Here is a 19,396-nt window from a genome sequence, read left to right as displayed (position 1 = left end):
CCGTGTGGGCCGGTTTAAAGATGGAGTCTGACTGTGTGTGAGTTTTAAAGAAGAGTGAACGTCATCAGGCTTCTTAAAGGCGCAGGCACCCTTAAAAACAACTGTACCGACTGTAAAGAGGTTCACACGTTCAGGTCAGGTTTATGGTATGGAGGACAAATACTGTCGGGAAATGAGTAAATTATGTTAATAAATAAATTAATTGATTAATTAAGTAATTAATAAAAGAACATCATCAGGCTTCTTAAAGGCGCAGGCACCCTTAAAAACAACTGTACCGACTGTAAAGAGGTTCACACTTTCAGGTCAGGTTTATGGTATGGAGGACAAATACTGCCTGGAAATTAATAGATTAAATGTTAATAAATAAATTAATTCATTCATTAAGTAATTAATAAAAGAACGTCATCAGACTTCTTAAAGGCGCAGGCACCCTTAAAAACAACTGTACCGACTGTAAAGAGGTTCACACTTTCAGGTCAGGTTTATGGTATGGAGGACAAATACTGCCTGGAAATTAATAGATTAAATGTTAATAAATAAATTAATTGATTAATTAAGTAATTAATAAAAGAACGTCATCAGACTTCTTAAAGGCGCAGGCACCCTTAAAAACAACTGTACCGACTGTAAAGAGGTTCACACTGTCAGGTCAGGTTTATGGTATGGAGGACAAATACTGCCTGGAAATTAATAGATTAAATGTTAATAAATAAATTAATTGATTAATTAAGTAATTAATAAAAGAACGTCATCAGGCTTCTTAAAGGTGCAGGCACCCTTAAAAACAACTGTACCGACTGTAAAGAGGTTCACACTTTCAGGTCAGGTTTATGGTATGGAGGACAAATGCTGCCTGGAAATTAATAGATTAAATGTTAATAAATAAATTAATTGATTAATTAAGTAATTAATAAAAGAACGTCATCAGGCTTCTTAAAGGCGCAGGCACCCTTAAAAACAACTGTACCGACTGTAAAGAGGTTCACACTGTCAGGTCAGGTTTATGGTATGGAGGACAAATACTGCCTGGAAATTAATAGATTAAATGTTAATAAATAAATTAATTGATTAATTAAGTAATTAATAAAAGAACGTCATCAGGCTTCTTAAAGGTGCAGGCACCCTTAAAAACAACTGTACCGACTGTAAAGAGGTTCACACTTTCAGGTCAGGTTTATGGTATGGAGGACAAATGCTGCCTGGAAATTAATAGATTAAATGTTAATAAATAAATTAATTGATTAATTAAGTAATTAATAAAAGAACGTCATCAGGCTTCTTAAAGGCGCAGGCACCCTTAAAAACAACTGTACCGACTGTAAAGAGGTTCACACTTTCAGGTCAGGTTTATGGTATGGAGGACAAATACTGTCGGGAAATGAGTAAATTATATGTTAATAAATAAATTAATTGATTAATTAAGTAATTAATAAAAGAACATCATCAGGCTTCTTAAAGGTGCAGGCACCCTTAAAAACAACTGTACCGACTGTAAAGAGGTTCACACTTTCAGGTCAGGTTTATGGTATGGAGGACAAATACTGTCGGGAAATGAGTAAATTATATGTTAATAAATAAATTAATTGATTAATTAAGTAATTAATAAAAGAACATCATCAGGCTTCTTAAAGGCGCAGGCACCCTTAAAAACAACTGTACCGACTGTAAAGAGGTTCACACTGTCAGGTCAGGTTTATGGTATGGAGGACAAATACTGCTGGAAAATAAATACATTAAAAGTCAATTAATTGATTAATTAATAAATAAAAGAATGTCATCAGGCTCCTTAAAGATGCAGGCACCATCAAAAATAACTGCACCGACTGCAAAGAGGTTCACACTGTCAGGTTAGGTTTATCATATGGAAGACAAATACTGTCGGGAATTAAATTGATTAAATGTTAAAAAAGGGATGTTGTCATAAAAGATCCACTCAAATTAACTCAACACTCTTCTTTTTACAGTGGAGTTACTGTTAAAAAAAACAACTGTAGCAACTGTAAAGAGTTTCAAACTCTGAGGTCAGGTTAATGGTATAGAAGACAAATACTGCCAGGAATGAAATAGATAAATGGTAAAAAAAAAAAAAAATTAATAAATAACAGGATGTTATCAAGCTTCTGAAAGGCGCAGACACCGTCAAAAACAACTGTACTAACTCTAAAGAGGTTCACACTGTCAGGTCAGGTTTATGGTATGGAAGGAATTCTGCCATGAAAAAATAGATGAGACGTTACAATATAAATAAAAGAAAAAAAGGATGTTGTTACTGAAGCTCCAGTCAAATGAACTCAACAGACTTCTTAAAGAAACAGGCACCATTAGAAACAACTGTAGCGACTGTTAAGAGGTTCACACTGTCAGGTCAGGTTTATTATATGGGAGACAAATACTGCAGGTAAATATATAAATTATACGTACAAATAAATAAATAAAAGGATGCTGTCATTGAAGCTCCAGTCAAATGAACTCAACAGGCTTCTTAAAGGCGCAGGCACCCTTAAAAACAACTGTACCAACTGTAAAGAGGTTCACACTGAAATAGATTAAGTGTAAATAAATTAATTAATAAACTTCATATTCACATATTCAATTCATGAACTCAAATCAAAATTATGAGCTATTATGTCAAAATGTTTATTCTTTTAAAAAATAGAAAGTAAAACTTTAATCTCTATTTTAATTTCTGTTTGTCTCTACTAATATTGATGTTTCTTTCTTTTATATTTTACACACAATGACACTTTAATATATTTTTTTGTACAAGATGGATAAATTTGATTTTTGTTTTTAAAGAAAAAAAGATGGTTTGCGCTTAAATTTAAGTTTTAATTATTATTATTTTCATTACATAGTAATATTTTACTTGGTATTTCTGAGCTATTTATATGTCCGCTAATTTTGTAGCTCTTGGTATTAACGTAAAATCATAGGAAATTTTCTGAAATGGAAACATCTAGGGAACAGCAGTGGGCCCAGTAGTAAACTTTGTGGTTCTCCAAAGTTAACTTCTGAGCTTTCAGAACACCACAGGCTCTTGCTTGTATTTTCAAACTGTTTAAAAGTAAAAGTAAGCTACATAAATTGCTGATTTACAAGACTTTTTAATCAGTGTTTTGTAATCACAGCTTAAACCAGCAGGTCTGGTGTGGTCACAACTCTTCAGCAGAAGAAAAAGACCGGTTGCATCTTATTTGGTGATTTCCCCCTGAAGTTTGGTGAGTTCATTAATCAGCTGAGTCTCCTGCAGTTTTTGTCCTTGCAGCGTTTGAATTCCTTCCTGAGCCTGCAGTTACAGGATGGTGAGCAGACGGGGGACAATGGATGTGATGAAAGCAGAAGAAAACTGAAAGGTTTTTCATACTGGAGCAATTAGCACGCATGGTTGAGTCAGCCTGATGAATGAGAATGAAACGATCAAAGCTCGGAGCTGCTGCAGAGCTGGAAGACACCAAACCCAACTTCAGTCTGATCACACTCTACAGGAAACATGATGTCTAAACATATTTTATACTAGAATGTTTATCGATATGTGAACAACTCACCATTTTTGGTTTGTACAAATTTTAATTGAAATTACTCAGATTCTTACGGACCATTGTACGGCTGATTTTTTTTGTGGCATTTTATGTCCTCATGCATCCAAATGTGTTTGGATCCTGCTGCACGTGAATACAGTGTATTGTATGTGTTTGTTCTTTAAGATAATCTTCACAAATAAACACCACCTTTATAATTTTTAAGCCTAAATGCAATTGCCAGAAGTAAAAAGCTAACGTTAAGTTATATAAACTATACTACAGTCACATGACTTAATGTCGCCACCACAACGAGGCTGTTAAGCCATGTCCGGCGTGATGACGTTTTGTACGCTCATTTAGCCACTTGTTAGCAACTGCCTTTTTTTAGACGTAAAAACTTTACGATTCAGAAGGGAATATTTACTGATGTATTTTATGCCATACAACAAGTAACAGTTGACTTTAGGATAAAAGAGCCCGAAGTGCTAAAATGCTAACTCGTTTACAGGTTTTAGGACTGCAGCACTCTATAAGTCAAAAATCTGCAATTGTAATTTAAAACTTTGAATTTTTTTTAAAAAAAACTGTGACATACTGAGTCAAAAAAAACTTTTTAAGATTAAAAAAAAATTACTTACCAAGTTAAAATTGTGATACAGTTAAGTCAATTTACCATCCAATATTTTTGACTTGATGCAATTTTTGCTACATATATTAATTTCTTCTGTAAAAGCAATATTTTTAACTTGCCATCATAATTTTGATGCATTTCATCTATATTCGCTTTTTTCTTTTCATGGCATAAATGAGCTTCTATAACTCTGAAGTTTTATTATATACTGTGGTTTGATATAAATTAAAATTACATCTTAGAAATGTTGTTGATAGCAATGAAAAAAAGCATATTGTAAGTCAAATTTACCTAATACTAAATTGAACATTTTTACTATTTAAGTCGAATTATTGTTATTATCAGAGACCAAAATTCAAGTCAAAATTTTGAGTTTAAAAAGTTTGGATTTTCAAATTCATAATTATGAAACTGTTTTTTTTTTTACTATTTAGATTAAAAAAACTTTTCTTTTCAAGTCATAATAACAAAATACTTAAAGAAGTTACTTACCAAAACAAATTATGAGACAGTAGGTAAACTGACACAATAAGACTTTTATTTTACTCATATAATAATTTCTGTTTAAAAAGTCATTCTTTTAACTCATCATGTTATAATTTTGACTCGGGTTCTTTCTTTATTTTTTCTTTTCTTGGCAGCACTGAGCTTCCATACCTGTGAGGTTCTATCACACACTGGTTCTAACATGACTTAAAATATGAATTAAAATCACATGCGTGAAACCTGATGAAGTTCATGTGGAGTCACGGACTCAGGGTCAGTTTGTTGTCTTCCCTCCATCCCATCAGCACTATTGTTGGTTTCCCGTAGCGACCGGCCTGTTGGATAATCACCGTCTCCTCGGCGCTGCGGTTGCCATGGCGACATGCTGCGACAGCAAACCCCCGTCAGCATCAGACCAATAATTGTAGATGGACAGCATCATTTCCTTTTAAAGAGCGGACGTGTTGCAGAGAGAGCAGCTCGTCACGGTGTGTGAAGGTCGACAGGTGACACTGTCTAAATAATTATCAATAATTCATAATTAATCCAGCTGATAGATCAGGCAGCTGCAGCACACACACACACACACACACACACACACACACACACACACACACACACACTCCTCACATGAAATCCACCTGATAATAAATAAAATCACCTTATTCTATAAAGAGTCGCACTCACCGCTGAAGAGGAGGAGGAAGAGGAGGAGGGAGGTTTGCAGACCTGAGGTGACCTCAGTCTTTGCACTATGATGAACACGATTTACATTTAAAATAATAATAATATATTTTATCTGCAGAGACACTCTACATGTTAAATTAGGTTCTGAAAATACAAAAATAAAAAACAGTAGAAGTAGAGCAGGACATAAAATCTGTGAACAACAGACTGATATAATCATGATACCTGATAACTAAACTAGGATGGACTAAAATAAAAAGACAACTTTCCTGTTCTTATATTTTCATTGGGATTTGAAGGTACAGATAACTTAATTATTATGCACTGTCTTTATGTGCTCAGATATTCATTATTAATTTGTTAGTGGTGTAGTTTGTAGTTAAAGTATAGGCCTAATATTAAGTATAACAATAAGGTATGAAAATGTATGAAATGTTAGTAATCTAATATTTTAAACAAGATTCCTGCAGGATTTTTTTATTTTTATTGTAAATGTTAAATTCCTCTCTTTGTTTTTATTTATTTATTTATTTATTTTACTTTTTAATTAATACCTCAGTGTTCACTCTGAGGAGCATTTTCATTTTTCCTTTTATGATTTCATGTGTTTTGTGATTTGTCATTGTTTTTTCTTTTATTGATTTGATTTGAATTGTGGTTTGAGATTTGTTTTGTTATTTGTTGTGGTGTTTTGTTGTGTTTTCTCTTTTGTTAATTTTGTTTCAATTTGTATCTTGTAGTATTTAGTGATTTGCTCTTGTGCCCCCTTCTTTTTTGTAGTACTATTTGTAGTAGTTTTGTAGTATTTACTAATAAAAACAATGGAGCACAATTTAGAGCACAATAACACCAGTAACAATGCAGGAACAAGTTGCATGCTGGGAGGTTAGACATTTATATTATTTTTAGTTTAAAAAACGTGGGGGTATTGAATTAAAATAATAAAACTACATAAACTAATGAATCATTTTTAGAGTTTTGGAATTACAAAATATACTGTGTTAAAAATAATTCCTAATTGCTACAATATTTACATCAGGATGGTTTGGTAATTTAAAAGATAAATCACATTAACTGTACATATGCACGTACGCTTTTATATTTAAGATCTGAAAGAAAACGCATACTGTGAACAAAAGTATTATTTTAAAACATTTTAGCTGCAGTCAATAAACAGCAGCATCTGTCTGCAGTCATATACATATATGATGTGTGAGGGGGGAGTGGGGGTCTTTGCTTTCAGCTTTGGGGCCCCAGAAACTGGTTGGTCCGCCCCTGCTAGTCAGAAAACATCCATCCTCCTCTTCATCAGCTGCTGCTTCATCCTCCAGCTGCTCTGTGGAGCACACAGACGGACAGACAGCACACACAGGTGGACTGACAGACAGACAGACTGACAGACAGAGCGAGCAAACAGCCATGATGTCTGCTGCCTTCACGGAACTCCTCCTCCTCTTCCTCCTCCTCCTCCTCCTCCTCTTCCTCCGCGCTCCAGCACGTCTCCTTCAGCCGAACTGAATCACGGAAAAACACCAAAATGAGTCGTTTGTTCCCGCTCTGCTGTGAACCGGTGAGTCTCCATAAAAACACCACATCTAACCTCACTCTCACACACACACACACACACACACACACACCTCTCACTTACCGGACCCGATTATCAGCGACACGTCAGAGGCCGTTTTTCAGCGTCTACAGGCGGCTCCATCACCTGTGGACCACCGGGGAGAAAATCTGTTATTGTCTTTAATGTATTAATTTATTAATTCCGATTTTATTATGTTTTCTTTTCATAATTAATCTGCATCAGTCATCATCCATCGCGGTGAATCAGATGCAGGAGCAGACATGATGTAGGCCGGATACATGATGCTGATCTGCCCTCAGTTTGTGGGAGCGACACGGGTTGTTTATTTGTTTGTTTATTAGATTTATCATCGATTGATTACATGTTTTTAAAGCTATAGACCAAACTAAGAAGCTCTAAAGACCCAAATATAAGCTGGAGCCTTTTTTAAGCGAACCATATGTGTGTATTTTTAATATTTAATCATCGAAAACAATCAAATTTTGCTCTCAAATATTAAATAAATATTGACTCTGTGTGAGCTCCAGGTGAACACCATGTTGTTTTCCAGCAGGTTCACTATCAGCTACAGTCAGAGTATATTTACTCTGTCCGTCAGAATCATGTTGTGATGCTCAAGAAACAGCATCGTGTCATTTTACACCTTAAAATCCCCTTAACTGTAGATATTTGAACTAAAAATGAGGTGAAATAATTAACTTAAGGATGTAAAACAGCAGGTTTTGGTGCTCAGTATTTTTCCATGTGGAGGTTTAACTCTTCACTGAGATCAGGTTGGATTTAAAGGAGCCTCAGTTTGTGCTGAAGCGTCTGTGTGCAGATGAGAAGACGATTCAGGTGTTTTTTAAGGGAAGTTTGTTGTCTTAAATGTCTTAAGGTGATGAATGTAAAGATGTAAAATAGTATTGTGTTTCAGTTGTGTGCATATAAATAGATTCCAGGCCCTCAGTCAAACAGTAGCTACTGATATCAGGAACATGTAATAGAAAATACTCCACTATACGAGTACAATAATGTAATGTTACAGTAATCACATGCTGCACTTAAGTACAAATTTAAGGGACTTATGCACAGAGTTGAAAATTATTAGTCAGTAGCAGAGGTGTGGCCTTGGGTCACATGACTTCTACTTGGATTAGACACAAGTCAAAAATGTGATAACATGAGACTGGACTTGGGAGCTCGGAATAGAACCGCTGCTCCTTTGCGTCGAAAGGGGTCAGTTGAGGTGGCTCAGGTGTCTGATCAGGATCCTCCTGGGCGCCGAGGTGTTCCGGGCACGTCCCTCTGGTAGGAGGCCCCGGGGCAGACCCAGAACACACTGGAGGGATTATATATCTCATCTGGCCTGGGAACACCTCGGGTTCCTCCAGGAGGAGCTGGAAAGTGTTGCCGGTGAGAGGGATGTCTGGGGTGCTTTGCTTGGCCTGCTGCCCCCACGACCCGACCCCGGAAAATGGATGGATGGATAGACTGGACCTGACAAAATAAAAAAAAATTAAAACAACAACTTGCAACTCGACTTGGACTTTAACACCAGTGACTCGTGACTTCACTTGGGCTTGAGACAGACTTGAGACAATTATTTGATGACATTAGACTGGACTTTACAAAATTAAAAAAATTTTAAAAACAACTTGCAACTCAACTTGGACTTTAACACCAGTGACTCGTGACTTTACTTGGACTTGAGTTAGCCTCGAGTCAAACATCTGATGACTTGAGACTGACCTTGACAAAAGTAAAAAACAAAGTTGCAACTCGACTTGGACTTAAACACCAGTAGCGCGTGACTTTACTTAGACTTGAGTCAGACTTGAGTCAAGCATTTGATGACTTTAGACTGGATTTGACAAAATTTTAAAAAACAAACAAACCTGTAACTCGACTCGGACTTTACACCAATCACCAATTACTGTCATGACTTCACTAAGACTTGAGTCAGTCTTGAGTCAAGCACTTGATGACTTTAGACCTGACTTGACAAAATAAAATAAAGTTATAGCTGCTGCGCAGCGATGGGTCGGGTCCGGGCATTTTTAGGCAATTCTGAGCAACAAGCAGAAGAACTGGAAGACATTCAGGAATTCAGCAACACAATCTGCCTTTTGCATCAGCTGAGGCTTGAACTCACAACCTCTGAGACTAAGGATCAATTTCTATCTCACTGAGCTAATTAGTCCGTGACAATTCATGTGTAGCTTCACAAACTGACTAAGCCAGACGTGCAGGTTTAGCAGCCGTCCATGCATGGAAAAGCAGATTTCAAACCACTGTAAAAAAATTCAGTTATTAAGACAAAAATCTGAAAATACACATATTGCATCTAGACAGCATGGAGATGTTGGTAATTTATTTGTAACAATAATTGATTTGCTCCATAAGTGAAAAACTGATGTTTAAAATTGTCATTTTTACATTGACTCCAATTGTTCACATTAGAGCAAAATTCAAAATGCTGTCAAAAATTCAGTTTGAGATAAAATTCTGAAATTTGCCACACATCATCTACCATGACTCTAGAATTTTGTCATTTTTTTATGAACATTGAAGATTTATTTAGCAAGAATTTGCATGTATATGTTTACAGTACCGTTTACAGTCAAACATTTTGATGCACTGTCGGCTCAATTTTTGATAAATCAAAAATCTGAGAAACATAGTTTGTGTAGGACAGTCTGAAGATGCTCTGTAGCAAGTTTGGTGTCAATTGAACAAAACTTGTTGGAGGAGATAGGTTTAATAAGTTTTACAGTTTTTGAAAAAAACAGAGTGATGAACTTCATCATTTTTTAATAGGTTTAAATGTACAAAAGTTTCTTCAGTATTGGGGCTACAGTTTGATGAAAGTTGTGAAGTTGTAGCACGTATGGTTGATTTGTTATGAATTTTCAAAGTTTTGAACTTTAGACGCTTGCTGTAGCGCCACCATCAGGACTATTGGCTTGAGTTTACAGCTGAGGATATCTGGCATGAGACTGGACCTTTGTGCAAAGTTTGGTGAGTTTTCACCCATGGGAAGTATGATTTCCTCGGAAGAAGAAGAAGAAAGAAGAAGAATACCTAGGATTACAAAAGTGTCCTGACAGCTTAGCTGCCCAGACCCTAATAACTTGCAATTCGACATGGATCTTAACACCAATGACCAATTTTGATATTTTCTGAGATGGTTATGGCACTGTGAATTCTCACACTGTTGCAACCCTATACTTGATTTGGCACTTGACTCAAGCTTTTCTGTTTTGACTTGGGACTTGACTCTGGACTTGTCTCTTTTGACTAAGGACTTGAGTGTAAAGACTTGGGACTTATTTGTGACTTCCAAAACAATGACTTGTCCTACCTCTGGTTAAAAAAAAGGGTTACCCCTTAACCAGAGGTAGGACAAAGTCATTTTTTCAGAATGGGAATATTCAGGTATTGTGTGTTAGTACAGGACTGAAGTGGCTGAAAATAACTGCGTACATTTACTTCAGTCCTATACTAACACACAATACTTGAATATTCCCATTAATTCTGCTTTCTACTTCCTCTTTACGGTACAGTGTATCAGAGGTTGCGAGTGTGTGTCGGCCTGGTTTACCTGGTTTATGTACTAACCATCAGTCAGGCTGGATTAGGTTGCCATGGGTGACATCCAGCAGAGTGAACACAAAGGCAGCGATAAAAGCCTCGTGGGCTTCTTCACATCCTTTAAAGCTGACCTCAGAGGAGAGCAGGATCTCTGTAGACACTTAACTGGATCCCTGTGAAGGTTTAATGAAATTAACCGGCAGCACAGGCTGGGAATTAGCTGCTGGGTCAGAGGTGTTACAGGTGATTGTCTTTAGAAAAAGGTACGTTGTTCTAGTATTTAGAACAATAGAGTCAAATAGTTACTCCGTGTTTTAATACAACACTCTGATGTTTCCAGGAGATTAATGAAAATGTTAACACAGTTAATTCTCTGGAGACTTTACATTTCCCCAGATGTGATTTCTGAAGTGGAAATATGTCTCCATTAGATTTAAAGATAGCTGAGGCGTGCTGCTGTTTCTGTCAGATGCTGGTGTTCTTAATTAGAAACAGTCCCATCAGCCCTGTATATATCTTCACCAAAGAAAAACATCCTCATCAGGGTTATTTTAAATACTACAGAACATCACTTAAATACCAACAAACCCATTAACCAAAGGCCCGTTTCCACTGTAGAAGTTCCTGGTACTATTTGGGGGCAGGAACGTCCTCTTGCTCGGCCCTCTCAACCGCCGTGTCTCCACTGAGAGAGCGTAGTAGGAGGAAGGTTTCTGTAAAGTTACGGGCTCTGGATGTGACATAATCGTTGCGCAACCATTTTGACCGCGGCGACGTAGGGACGCCGTTAGCTATTAGCTGTTAGCTGTTAGCCAATAGCCGATAGCGGTGTCTGTAATAACTCACTAAATGGCCCGTGAAAAAAATTTTTTCTCCCGCGGATGTCTTAGTTACGACATGATTGAGCTAACTGGAGTAGTTTCATGTCGTATCCGACAACAGGAGGCTTTTAACAGATGACGTCTTGATGTTAGCTTTGCTGCTGCTTTTAGCTGTCCCTGTCAGCTGCAGCCACTGATGCTTTCTAGACATTGTGATTTCCCAAAACTGAATAAATACCACACATAGCAACACAAAACTGCTTTGCTAGCTCAATCATGTTGTAACTAAGATATCCGCCCCGGCCCCGTAAAATTACCCTGAAGTTCCTGCGGTGGAAACGGGCCTCAACCTACCAGTCAGCCAACAAACTACTACAGCAGTTCCAGTACCTGGAATTCAGTACTGGTACCTAATGCTACCTTTTTTGGGACTTTACTTTCTCTGTGATACCAAAACTTACATTTTTGAACAAGCTGTATGGGTGACGTAGTAGATTGCTTGTATCTAATCAGAAAGAAAGTGCTGTCGCGATGGTTTTGGCCCACTAGGAAGCCGATAGATTGGCTGTGGAGCTCCATGGCTGGCTTTCTGCCTTTGGGGCACTTCTGCCTCCTGTCTGAAGTTGTACCTTGCAGCTCCATGGAGCTCTGTTACCAGCCTTGGAGCTCTATTGCAGGCCACCAGGCTGTGGGGCCAAAAAATCATTGGTTAGCTCTATGTCTGTACTAACGGTGACTCTGTTTCTTTGTGTCCTCAGCTCCTCTCAGGTGCAGCAGTATAGCTATGGTGTATGCCCAGTCATCAAACACAGTTGGTGTCAATCCCTCCCTTTACTCTCCATCTTTCACGTATCAGATGTCATTTAACTACTCTGAGAGGGAGAACTCAACTGTCCTGGCAACCTTACCCACAACCCCCCTCTGCAGCCTCGAGGGCTCGTCCTCCGGCCAGCGGAACAAGACCTCCGCCTCCTATGAGCTCACCTCAGGCGAGGTCGCCGTCCTGGGCTTGGTGTTTGGGGTTCTCTGGTTGGTCTCCATCTTGGGAAATGCCCTCGTCTGCCTGGTCATCCACCGGAGCCGACGGACTCAGTCCACCACCAACTACTTTGTGGTGTCTATGGCCTGTGCGGACCTGCTCATGAGCCTGGGTTGGGCCCCTTTTATCTTCCTGCAGGTCGCCTCGGGACGATGGCCACTGAGTGCCGCAGCCTGCAAGGCTGTGCGCTACCTGCAGCACCTCTGCCCAGGTGTGCAGGTCTACGTCTTGCTTTCCATCTCCGTAGACCGCTTCTACACAATCGTCTACCCGCTCAGCTTCAAGGTGTCGAGAGAGAAGGCAAAGAAGATGATCCTGGCCTCGTGGTTGTTTGATGCAGCCTTCGTGTCACCCTGCCTCTTCTTCTACGGCTCCACAGACAGCAGTCATTGTGACTTTTTCCTCCCAGACAGCTGGGGCAGTATAGCCTATGCCGCCGTTCACCTCCTGTTTGGTTTTTTGGTCCCGGTGGCACTAGTCGTGTCATTCTACCAGCGGGTGGTCCGCTACATTTGGAGGATCAGCGCTGATGGCCACACAGTGCGCCGGACAATGAATATCGTCCCACGGACTAAAGTCAAGACCATCAAGATGTTCCTCATGCTCAATTCAGTCTTTTTCCTCACCTGGACGCCCTTCTACATCGCCCAGCTGTGGCACCCGAGGGAGTCTGATGGACCCAGTAGGCAGGGGTTGCTGTTCTTCACAGCCATCGCCTGGATTTCCTTCAGCTCCACAGCATCCAAGCCCACCCTGTACTCTGTCTACAATGCAAACTTCAGAAGGGGCATGAGGGAGACCTTCTGCATGTCGTCCATGAAATGCTACCGCAGCAATGCGTACACCATCACAGCAAGCTCTCGGATGGCTAAAAAGAACTACATTGGGGTGGTAGAAATCCCTGTGCAGGCAAAGACAGTCGCCAAGGACTCAGTTTACGATACGTTTGACCGAGAGGCAAAGGAAAAGAAGGTAGCCTGGACCACTAACGCCAACCCTCCGAATACTTTTGTCTGAGCGGGTTTGGATTGTCTTAAAACTGGGAACATACAAAAATAAACTCGGCTGAAATTTTATTCTTCAACAGCACAACATCAGTGTTGGCAAGTAAAGCTAGCTGGTGGACTAAGATGCTAGCTCTGTATTCAACTGAGACAAAAGCTCACAGAAACAGAATGTGTTTGTATAAAGGGCTTTTTTTCTCTGATGTAACACACCTTCTGGCAGCCATATCGGAGGTTCTGTGAACAGCTAGCCGTTTTTATATGTCAGATTTTAATCATAATTAGTTCTGTGCTGTGTTTTGATGAATTGTTTTACCACTGGTACGTTGTGTTTTAGATAATGTCAGCTTGTTAGCTAGCTAACCATAATCTGTGGCCATCTATCAGTGACCTGTTGTAAATGCATCTGATTTGCTGCAGTAATGTATGTGGTAGAACCTAACGTTAATCAACGTATGTTATCATTGACATCATCTGCTTTGCTACATTAAGGGTAATGGTGAGTTGGCTAGCTAACAAAGCCCGAAATCTACAGCTTGTTCAGGTTAAGGCCCAATCTCAACACACCACTTGCCCCTACCACTTAGCCCTTACCCCTCCGTTTTGCGCGCTCACTTTTAGAGGTAGGGTGTCCCGATTCTTGTAGGGATAGAGGCGTAGGGCGAAATGTTAGGGCTAAATGGCCCTACAAATGGAGATTTTTAAGAGGGACACTCCATACAGAGTGTTATGATAAATCATTGACAAGATGGCTGCTTAAGCAACGAAAGAAACCCACAAATATATTTTCTTTGTTAAGAAAGATTTCAAAATTACGTTAACCTCCGTATTACCTTAGTTTAATGTTGTTTCAAGGTATTGTGGTCCTTTTCTTTATAACATGCATAACAAAAGAAATCACTAGTATGTCAATGTCTCGGTAGGAGCATGGGTTGTTAGCATTAGCCAGCAGAGCACCACTACTGCGCTACTGGCAGTGACAACCTGACAACCATAAAAAGATGCCTGTTGGCCGTGCAAGAAAAATCACCACTGCAGAGGAGGGAATATTTGTAATATCTGGCAACACCAGTTGTGTCGGTTTACATAAACACTGGCATACTGATAAGGTATCAGGGTCTTGAATGTTTGTTGTGCAGGAGAAATCACGACCGCAGAAGAAGGTATATATGTGATGTCCGGCAACACTCGTGTCGTTTTATCTAAACACTAGCATACCAGTGAGGTATCAGGGTCTTGAATGGTTGTCCCACTTTATAGAACCTAGGACCCTTTGTAACTGTGATACGAGGTGCAAGGTGGCACTCGAAAACGAGGGGTAGGGGGCAGAAATATGAAATGGGATTGGGCCTAACTCAAAGCAGAACTCACAGTGTTGTGTAATAAAAAGTAATGGAGACTACAGAGCTGCAAAGTGGGAGAAGGTGCAGGAGTTTTCAAGTGCTTCCACGTCTTTGGTGGAAATAAAACTCTCTCAACAACAGATGTAAAATTGTGTCAGAAAATATTTGGTTCTTTGATAAAACATCAAGGGTACAAGCCTTGCCAGTGTTAATCACGACTTCTAAGATTCAATTCGGCAATAAACATTCAATCATAAAGCTTCAAATTCTGATAGTGACAACTGAAGTTTATTTTCAGTTTATTCAATTCACTTTTCAAAATTCTGGATCAGGTTTGGATTAATTTGGCAATTCCATGTAGAGATAAAAATCTTTCAGGCAACCCTGGAATATAACTTTTTTGTCCAACGTTTTTATAACCAATGGCTACATCTTAAAATTTGTACCTAGTACAACATGGCAACTACAGTACGTAAGAGCAGGAAAACATTGTTTTTATGGGAAATAAATTATAGTTAAAGTATGGTTAGAGTATGGATGCAGTTCCTCGGGTTATGGCCTGGAAGCGAAGGTAAAAATTCTTCCCACTTTGCAACTCAATAGACAGCAGAAGTCTTGCTCCACTTTCAAACTAATACTCGACATTTCGACTGTCTTTACTGATGTTTTGTTTCATTTCATGAAAAGCTGAATACCAGCTGTTTCTGAAAAAATCTTTTTCTTGACATATCACATTAGACATAGCAAATTTAGCTGATGCATTATGCTTCATCTTAATGTTTTGTCGTAGCACTAGAGGAACTTCTTGACTGTGGTCGCCTAGAAGTTGTTTCTTAATTCATTCTTGACCTTGGAAAAAGGAGTCGACAAACAGTTTCGCCTTATTTATTTAGTTTTTATGGTAAGTTTTTGTTGCTTTTGAGTCTATACTATTATACTCATTTGTAGAGAGCCTCAAAGTTGTGAATGATATTTTTAATCTTGTGTGCACAATAAAAATCAAACGTTGCGACTTTGGGGGCTCAGCACAAGTAGAGTATCAGATAACTTTGCAAAAACAGATTGTGAAACAAGCTGGTCGATAAAAAGCCACTCAGAAAGTGTAGTGGGACTTCGACTCTTTGCAGATGACAGACGACTGTCCAAGTAAAATCAGCATGGTCAAATTATTAACTCTGGCATGTCACTACACCACAACAAGCCTTCTCTTTTTCTATTTTTTTCAGACATAGTTGCTTTTAGACTATGACACAAAGCCTCGACATATATTCTACACCGGACCAGCTGAATCTCAAACACATGTAGATGTTAATATTAGTTCAAAGGATTTCTCAGGTAGTGCAGTCTGCAGTCAGTATCCTACCCTTAAGGTGCGGATACACCAAACCGACATCAAAGAACTAGCGGCGACGAAAACCAACTGTTGCGTCGTCTACGTCGCCTCACGTTGCCCTGTGTCAGTTGCATTTGAACACACAACACGGACTACATCCGACGGCCAAGTGGCACGTACGTTCTGCGCCTGCGTGAGAGAGAGCGGAGGGAGAGAGTGGTACATCCTGTCAGCCGAGGGGTTTCCTATCTGTGCAGCTGAGCACTGCAGCACCTCCACGGGCTATTACATCCATGGACGTCGGAACTATTTTCTGAGAGGGGGGGCGGGATTTTTGTTGGGAGGGGTGGGGGAAGCACGCACACTGATCAATGATTAAGGACTAGAATGGATGAAGACGGCATCTTTATTGTTAAGAAAATGAAACTTTGATAACTAAATCAAGCCATTTAAGGAACATAACATTATTTGTAACCTTGAATGAAAAAAAGAAAAGTCTGCGCTCCTGACTCAGGGCTTTCATGCATTTCCAAAAGGGGACCTTCTCTCAGTTGACCTACTGATGAAGATTTTAAGCAGGATCGAGACATCGCTTTCATCCATAAGGTCACTGTGAGCGTTCATAATGGCCAAATGTGTTAGTCTCTCCTGCATCATGGTGTTGCGCAGCCAGGTTTTCAGCCTGCGCAAGGCTGAGAAAGAGCGCTCGGATGCCGCGACAGACATGGGCAGGGCCAGACAGAGCTTAACGAGCTTCTCCACCTCGGACAGCATGGAGCGGGTTTGGGTTTGGGGCTGTAAGGTTTGCAGGATGGACACAACATCCTGGATGCCAAGGCTACTGTATGTAGTCAGGCAGGTTGCATATCACATCAAAAGCATAGATCTATGCATTAATGATATGAAAGAGATAAATTAAGTCAGACAATTTGAGTTTATATTCAGATTCTTTGTTTTTTTAAAGCACAATGCAGTGGGTAGGCAGGCTGGGGTGCAGGGGTTCCGACGTCTATGATTACATCCAGACGGTCCCGGTGTTTCCTCCGCAGGCTCCACTTCACTCAGCTGCCCGATAAACCTGCTGCTTCTTCCCACTTTAACCTGAATAACAAACCAGGGCTCGGTGCTCCGGTTGGATCCAAACGGAGAGCCGGGGCTAGCTGGGAGGCTAGTGGAGGCTAACTGGCTGTGCTTCCCTCCGGTCATGCTGCGGCTAACGCTCTGCTAGCCGCTCCCAGCTAGCTCCGGTTTGTTATTCAGGTTAAAGTGGGAAGAAGCAGCGGGTCTGTGGGGCAGCTGAGTGAAGTGGAGCCTGAGGAGGAAGCACCGGTTAGCCCCGGTTTCACTACAGGCAGATTCACTCACTACAGGGGCGAGGAAATAAAACCTGAACAGCCAATCAGAGTGATCTCTCTCACCGACAAGCTCTGCCGCCGATTCAACATGCTCAATCGGCCAAAAAGCCGCCGACGCCAAAGTGCCGATGGTGCGGGACACACCGCAAAAACTAGGCCGACAGATGCTCACTGATGGCTGTCGGCTTGGTGTGTCAGGGCCTTTATTTTACAAATAGTGACATACAATAACACTTAGGAGGGAATTCATTTGTAATATTTGTCACACATAAAGCTGTATTCACTTGTACATTGATTTCTTCTAATTTCCAACTAAACTAGGGGTGAAACCAGTAAAGACTCTGGTGCTGCTGGTTCAGTGTCTTTTCAGAGCTCAAATAACTTTATGTCTGGAGAACTGTACACCCTGTATTATAATCAAAATTTAAAAATACAAATAAGTTAATCCATAAATACTCACCTAGCATTTACGATACTCCGAAACTCTACCAGGAAGTTGTTCTTCTTTTCCATGTGCTGTTAGATTCAGCACCAAATTAAAAATCTTGAAATGCTGCAGTTTCAAAATCCTTCGTCATGTTTGAGATCAAACAGCTCAGGCTGACAAAGCATGCTAACATGCTAATATTACAGTCTGAATGTGGGACAACTGTAAACATGTTTGCATAAAACTCTTTTAAACCCATTAATCTGTTACGCCAACTGGTCCTCCTGAATTGTATTTCTTTGTCTCACCAGTACCTTAAACTGGACATGCTTGAATTTCTCGAAGACGGTCCATCTCTCATGCAAGAGGCCTCTTCAGTCTTCAGATCGGAGAACTGGAAAAGCCTCTTGGATGAGAGATGGACCGTCTTACAATACAAAACTTTCTGGTCCATCCAACAGATTTATTTTTTCTGATAAGTAATAAACACAGCAGGCATTTAATCAAGTTAAATTATTTTTTAACACAGCGAAGGACGTACAGGTAACCAGACGTTAGGTTGACGACATCTGCTGCAGCACCAGAGTCTGATCCACTTGTCCGAAGACGAGTCTCACCTGTCCGTTTCACCTGCTTGTAAAAAACACTGCGTGATCAATTGTCTTTCTGTAAACTGTCGACTATACTGTGATTTGAAGGTCCATGCTTTATACTCAGTTACAACATGAGATGCATATACGTTTCCAACACATGATGTTCCAGTTGCTCTGTACAAATAAATTATTCTTTTATCATTTTAAATATACTTAGTAAAATCAGCAAAAAGCAAAGACACAAACGGACTCTGTGATTTCTGTCTTTATCCACGTCTTATTATAACGGCTTTATCTTTGAACAGAGACCACTTTTACCTTTATCTGGGCTGTATAAACAAGTCAATTAATGTTCTCTACGGGTTTCATTAATTACAAAGTTTCTATGATCCTGGTAGAACTAAAACAACTTTCACATGTGGCATTACACTGACATGAGGGATAAGAAACTCCGAAAGGTAACTGACAGAAACACAATTGATTCACCAAAGTCACACAACAGCACAAACAAACTGATCGAGGCAGCGTTAGACGGCAACTCCTGTGTTCTGTGAGGTATAATTATTGTTTCTGTCAAAGGAGTCTGGTGGCTTTGAAGAGAGCATCAGCCCAGTCTACATGTATACAGATATATCTTAAGTATTGTCCCCCATGGTTCAGCCTCTTGTCCATGTGCAAGTGTGGAGTTTTAGGTCACTAAAAAGCAGAGGGTGCAGATTTGTTGCAGACAACTACCAGTTTGGTTACGTTTTGTTTGCGGTGTTTGGTCTAATGACAACTTCACACTTTAACTTAACACTGCTGCACCACTTCACAAATGGACGCCGTCTGCTGGGCCCGGTATTGTTTGGTCCAAGTCAGCATCCGCGCTTTTAAGTTTGCCAGAAACAAAGGCTTTGGATCAACTTCATCTTCATCAAGCCTGGCTGAAACAGCAGATGGTGGGACAATTTGGATAGTTGCATTGTTGTAGATGAATAGCAGAAGAAAAA

The 19,396-nt window shown here is 39.8% G+C and overlaps 1 protein-coding gene across 1 annotated transcript; it reads left to right on the top strand.

Annotated features, from left to right (window-relative positions):
* Window positions 1–6,567: 6,567 nt before the first annotated feature.
* Window positions 6,568–18,626, top strand: gpr19 (G protein-coupled receptor 19). The gene is made up of 2 exons (XM_049567285.1): window positions 6,568–6,898; window positions 12,069–18,626. Exon 2 carries the CDS (start codon window positions 12,095–12,097, stop codon window positions 13,364–13,366), a length of 1,272 nt encoding a protein of 423 aa, XP_049423242.1. The 5' UTR covers window positions 6,568–6,898; window positions 12,069–12,094; the 3' UTR covers window positions 13,367–18,626.
* Window positions 18,627–19,396: the final 770 nt, after the last annotated feature.

This window comes from Epinephelus fuscoguttatus, linkage group LG22, assembly GCF_011397635.1.
Source record: "Epinephelus fuscoguttatus linkage group LG22, E.fuscoguttatus.final_Chr_v1".
NCBI classification, from domain to species: Eukaryota; Metazoa; Chordata; class Actinopteri; order Perciformes; family Serranidae; genus Epinephelus; species Epinephelus fuscoguttatus.
Note: the sequence above shows the minus strand (reverse complement) of the source record. Positions and strands in the feature narration are given on the sequence as shown.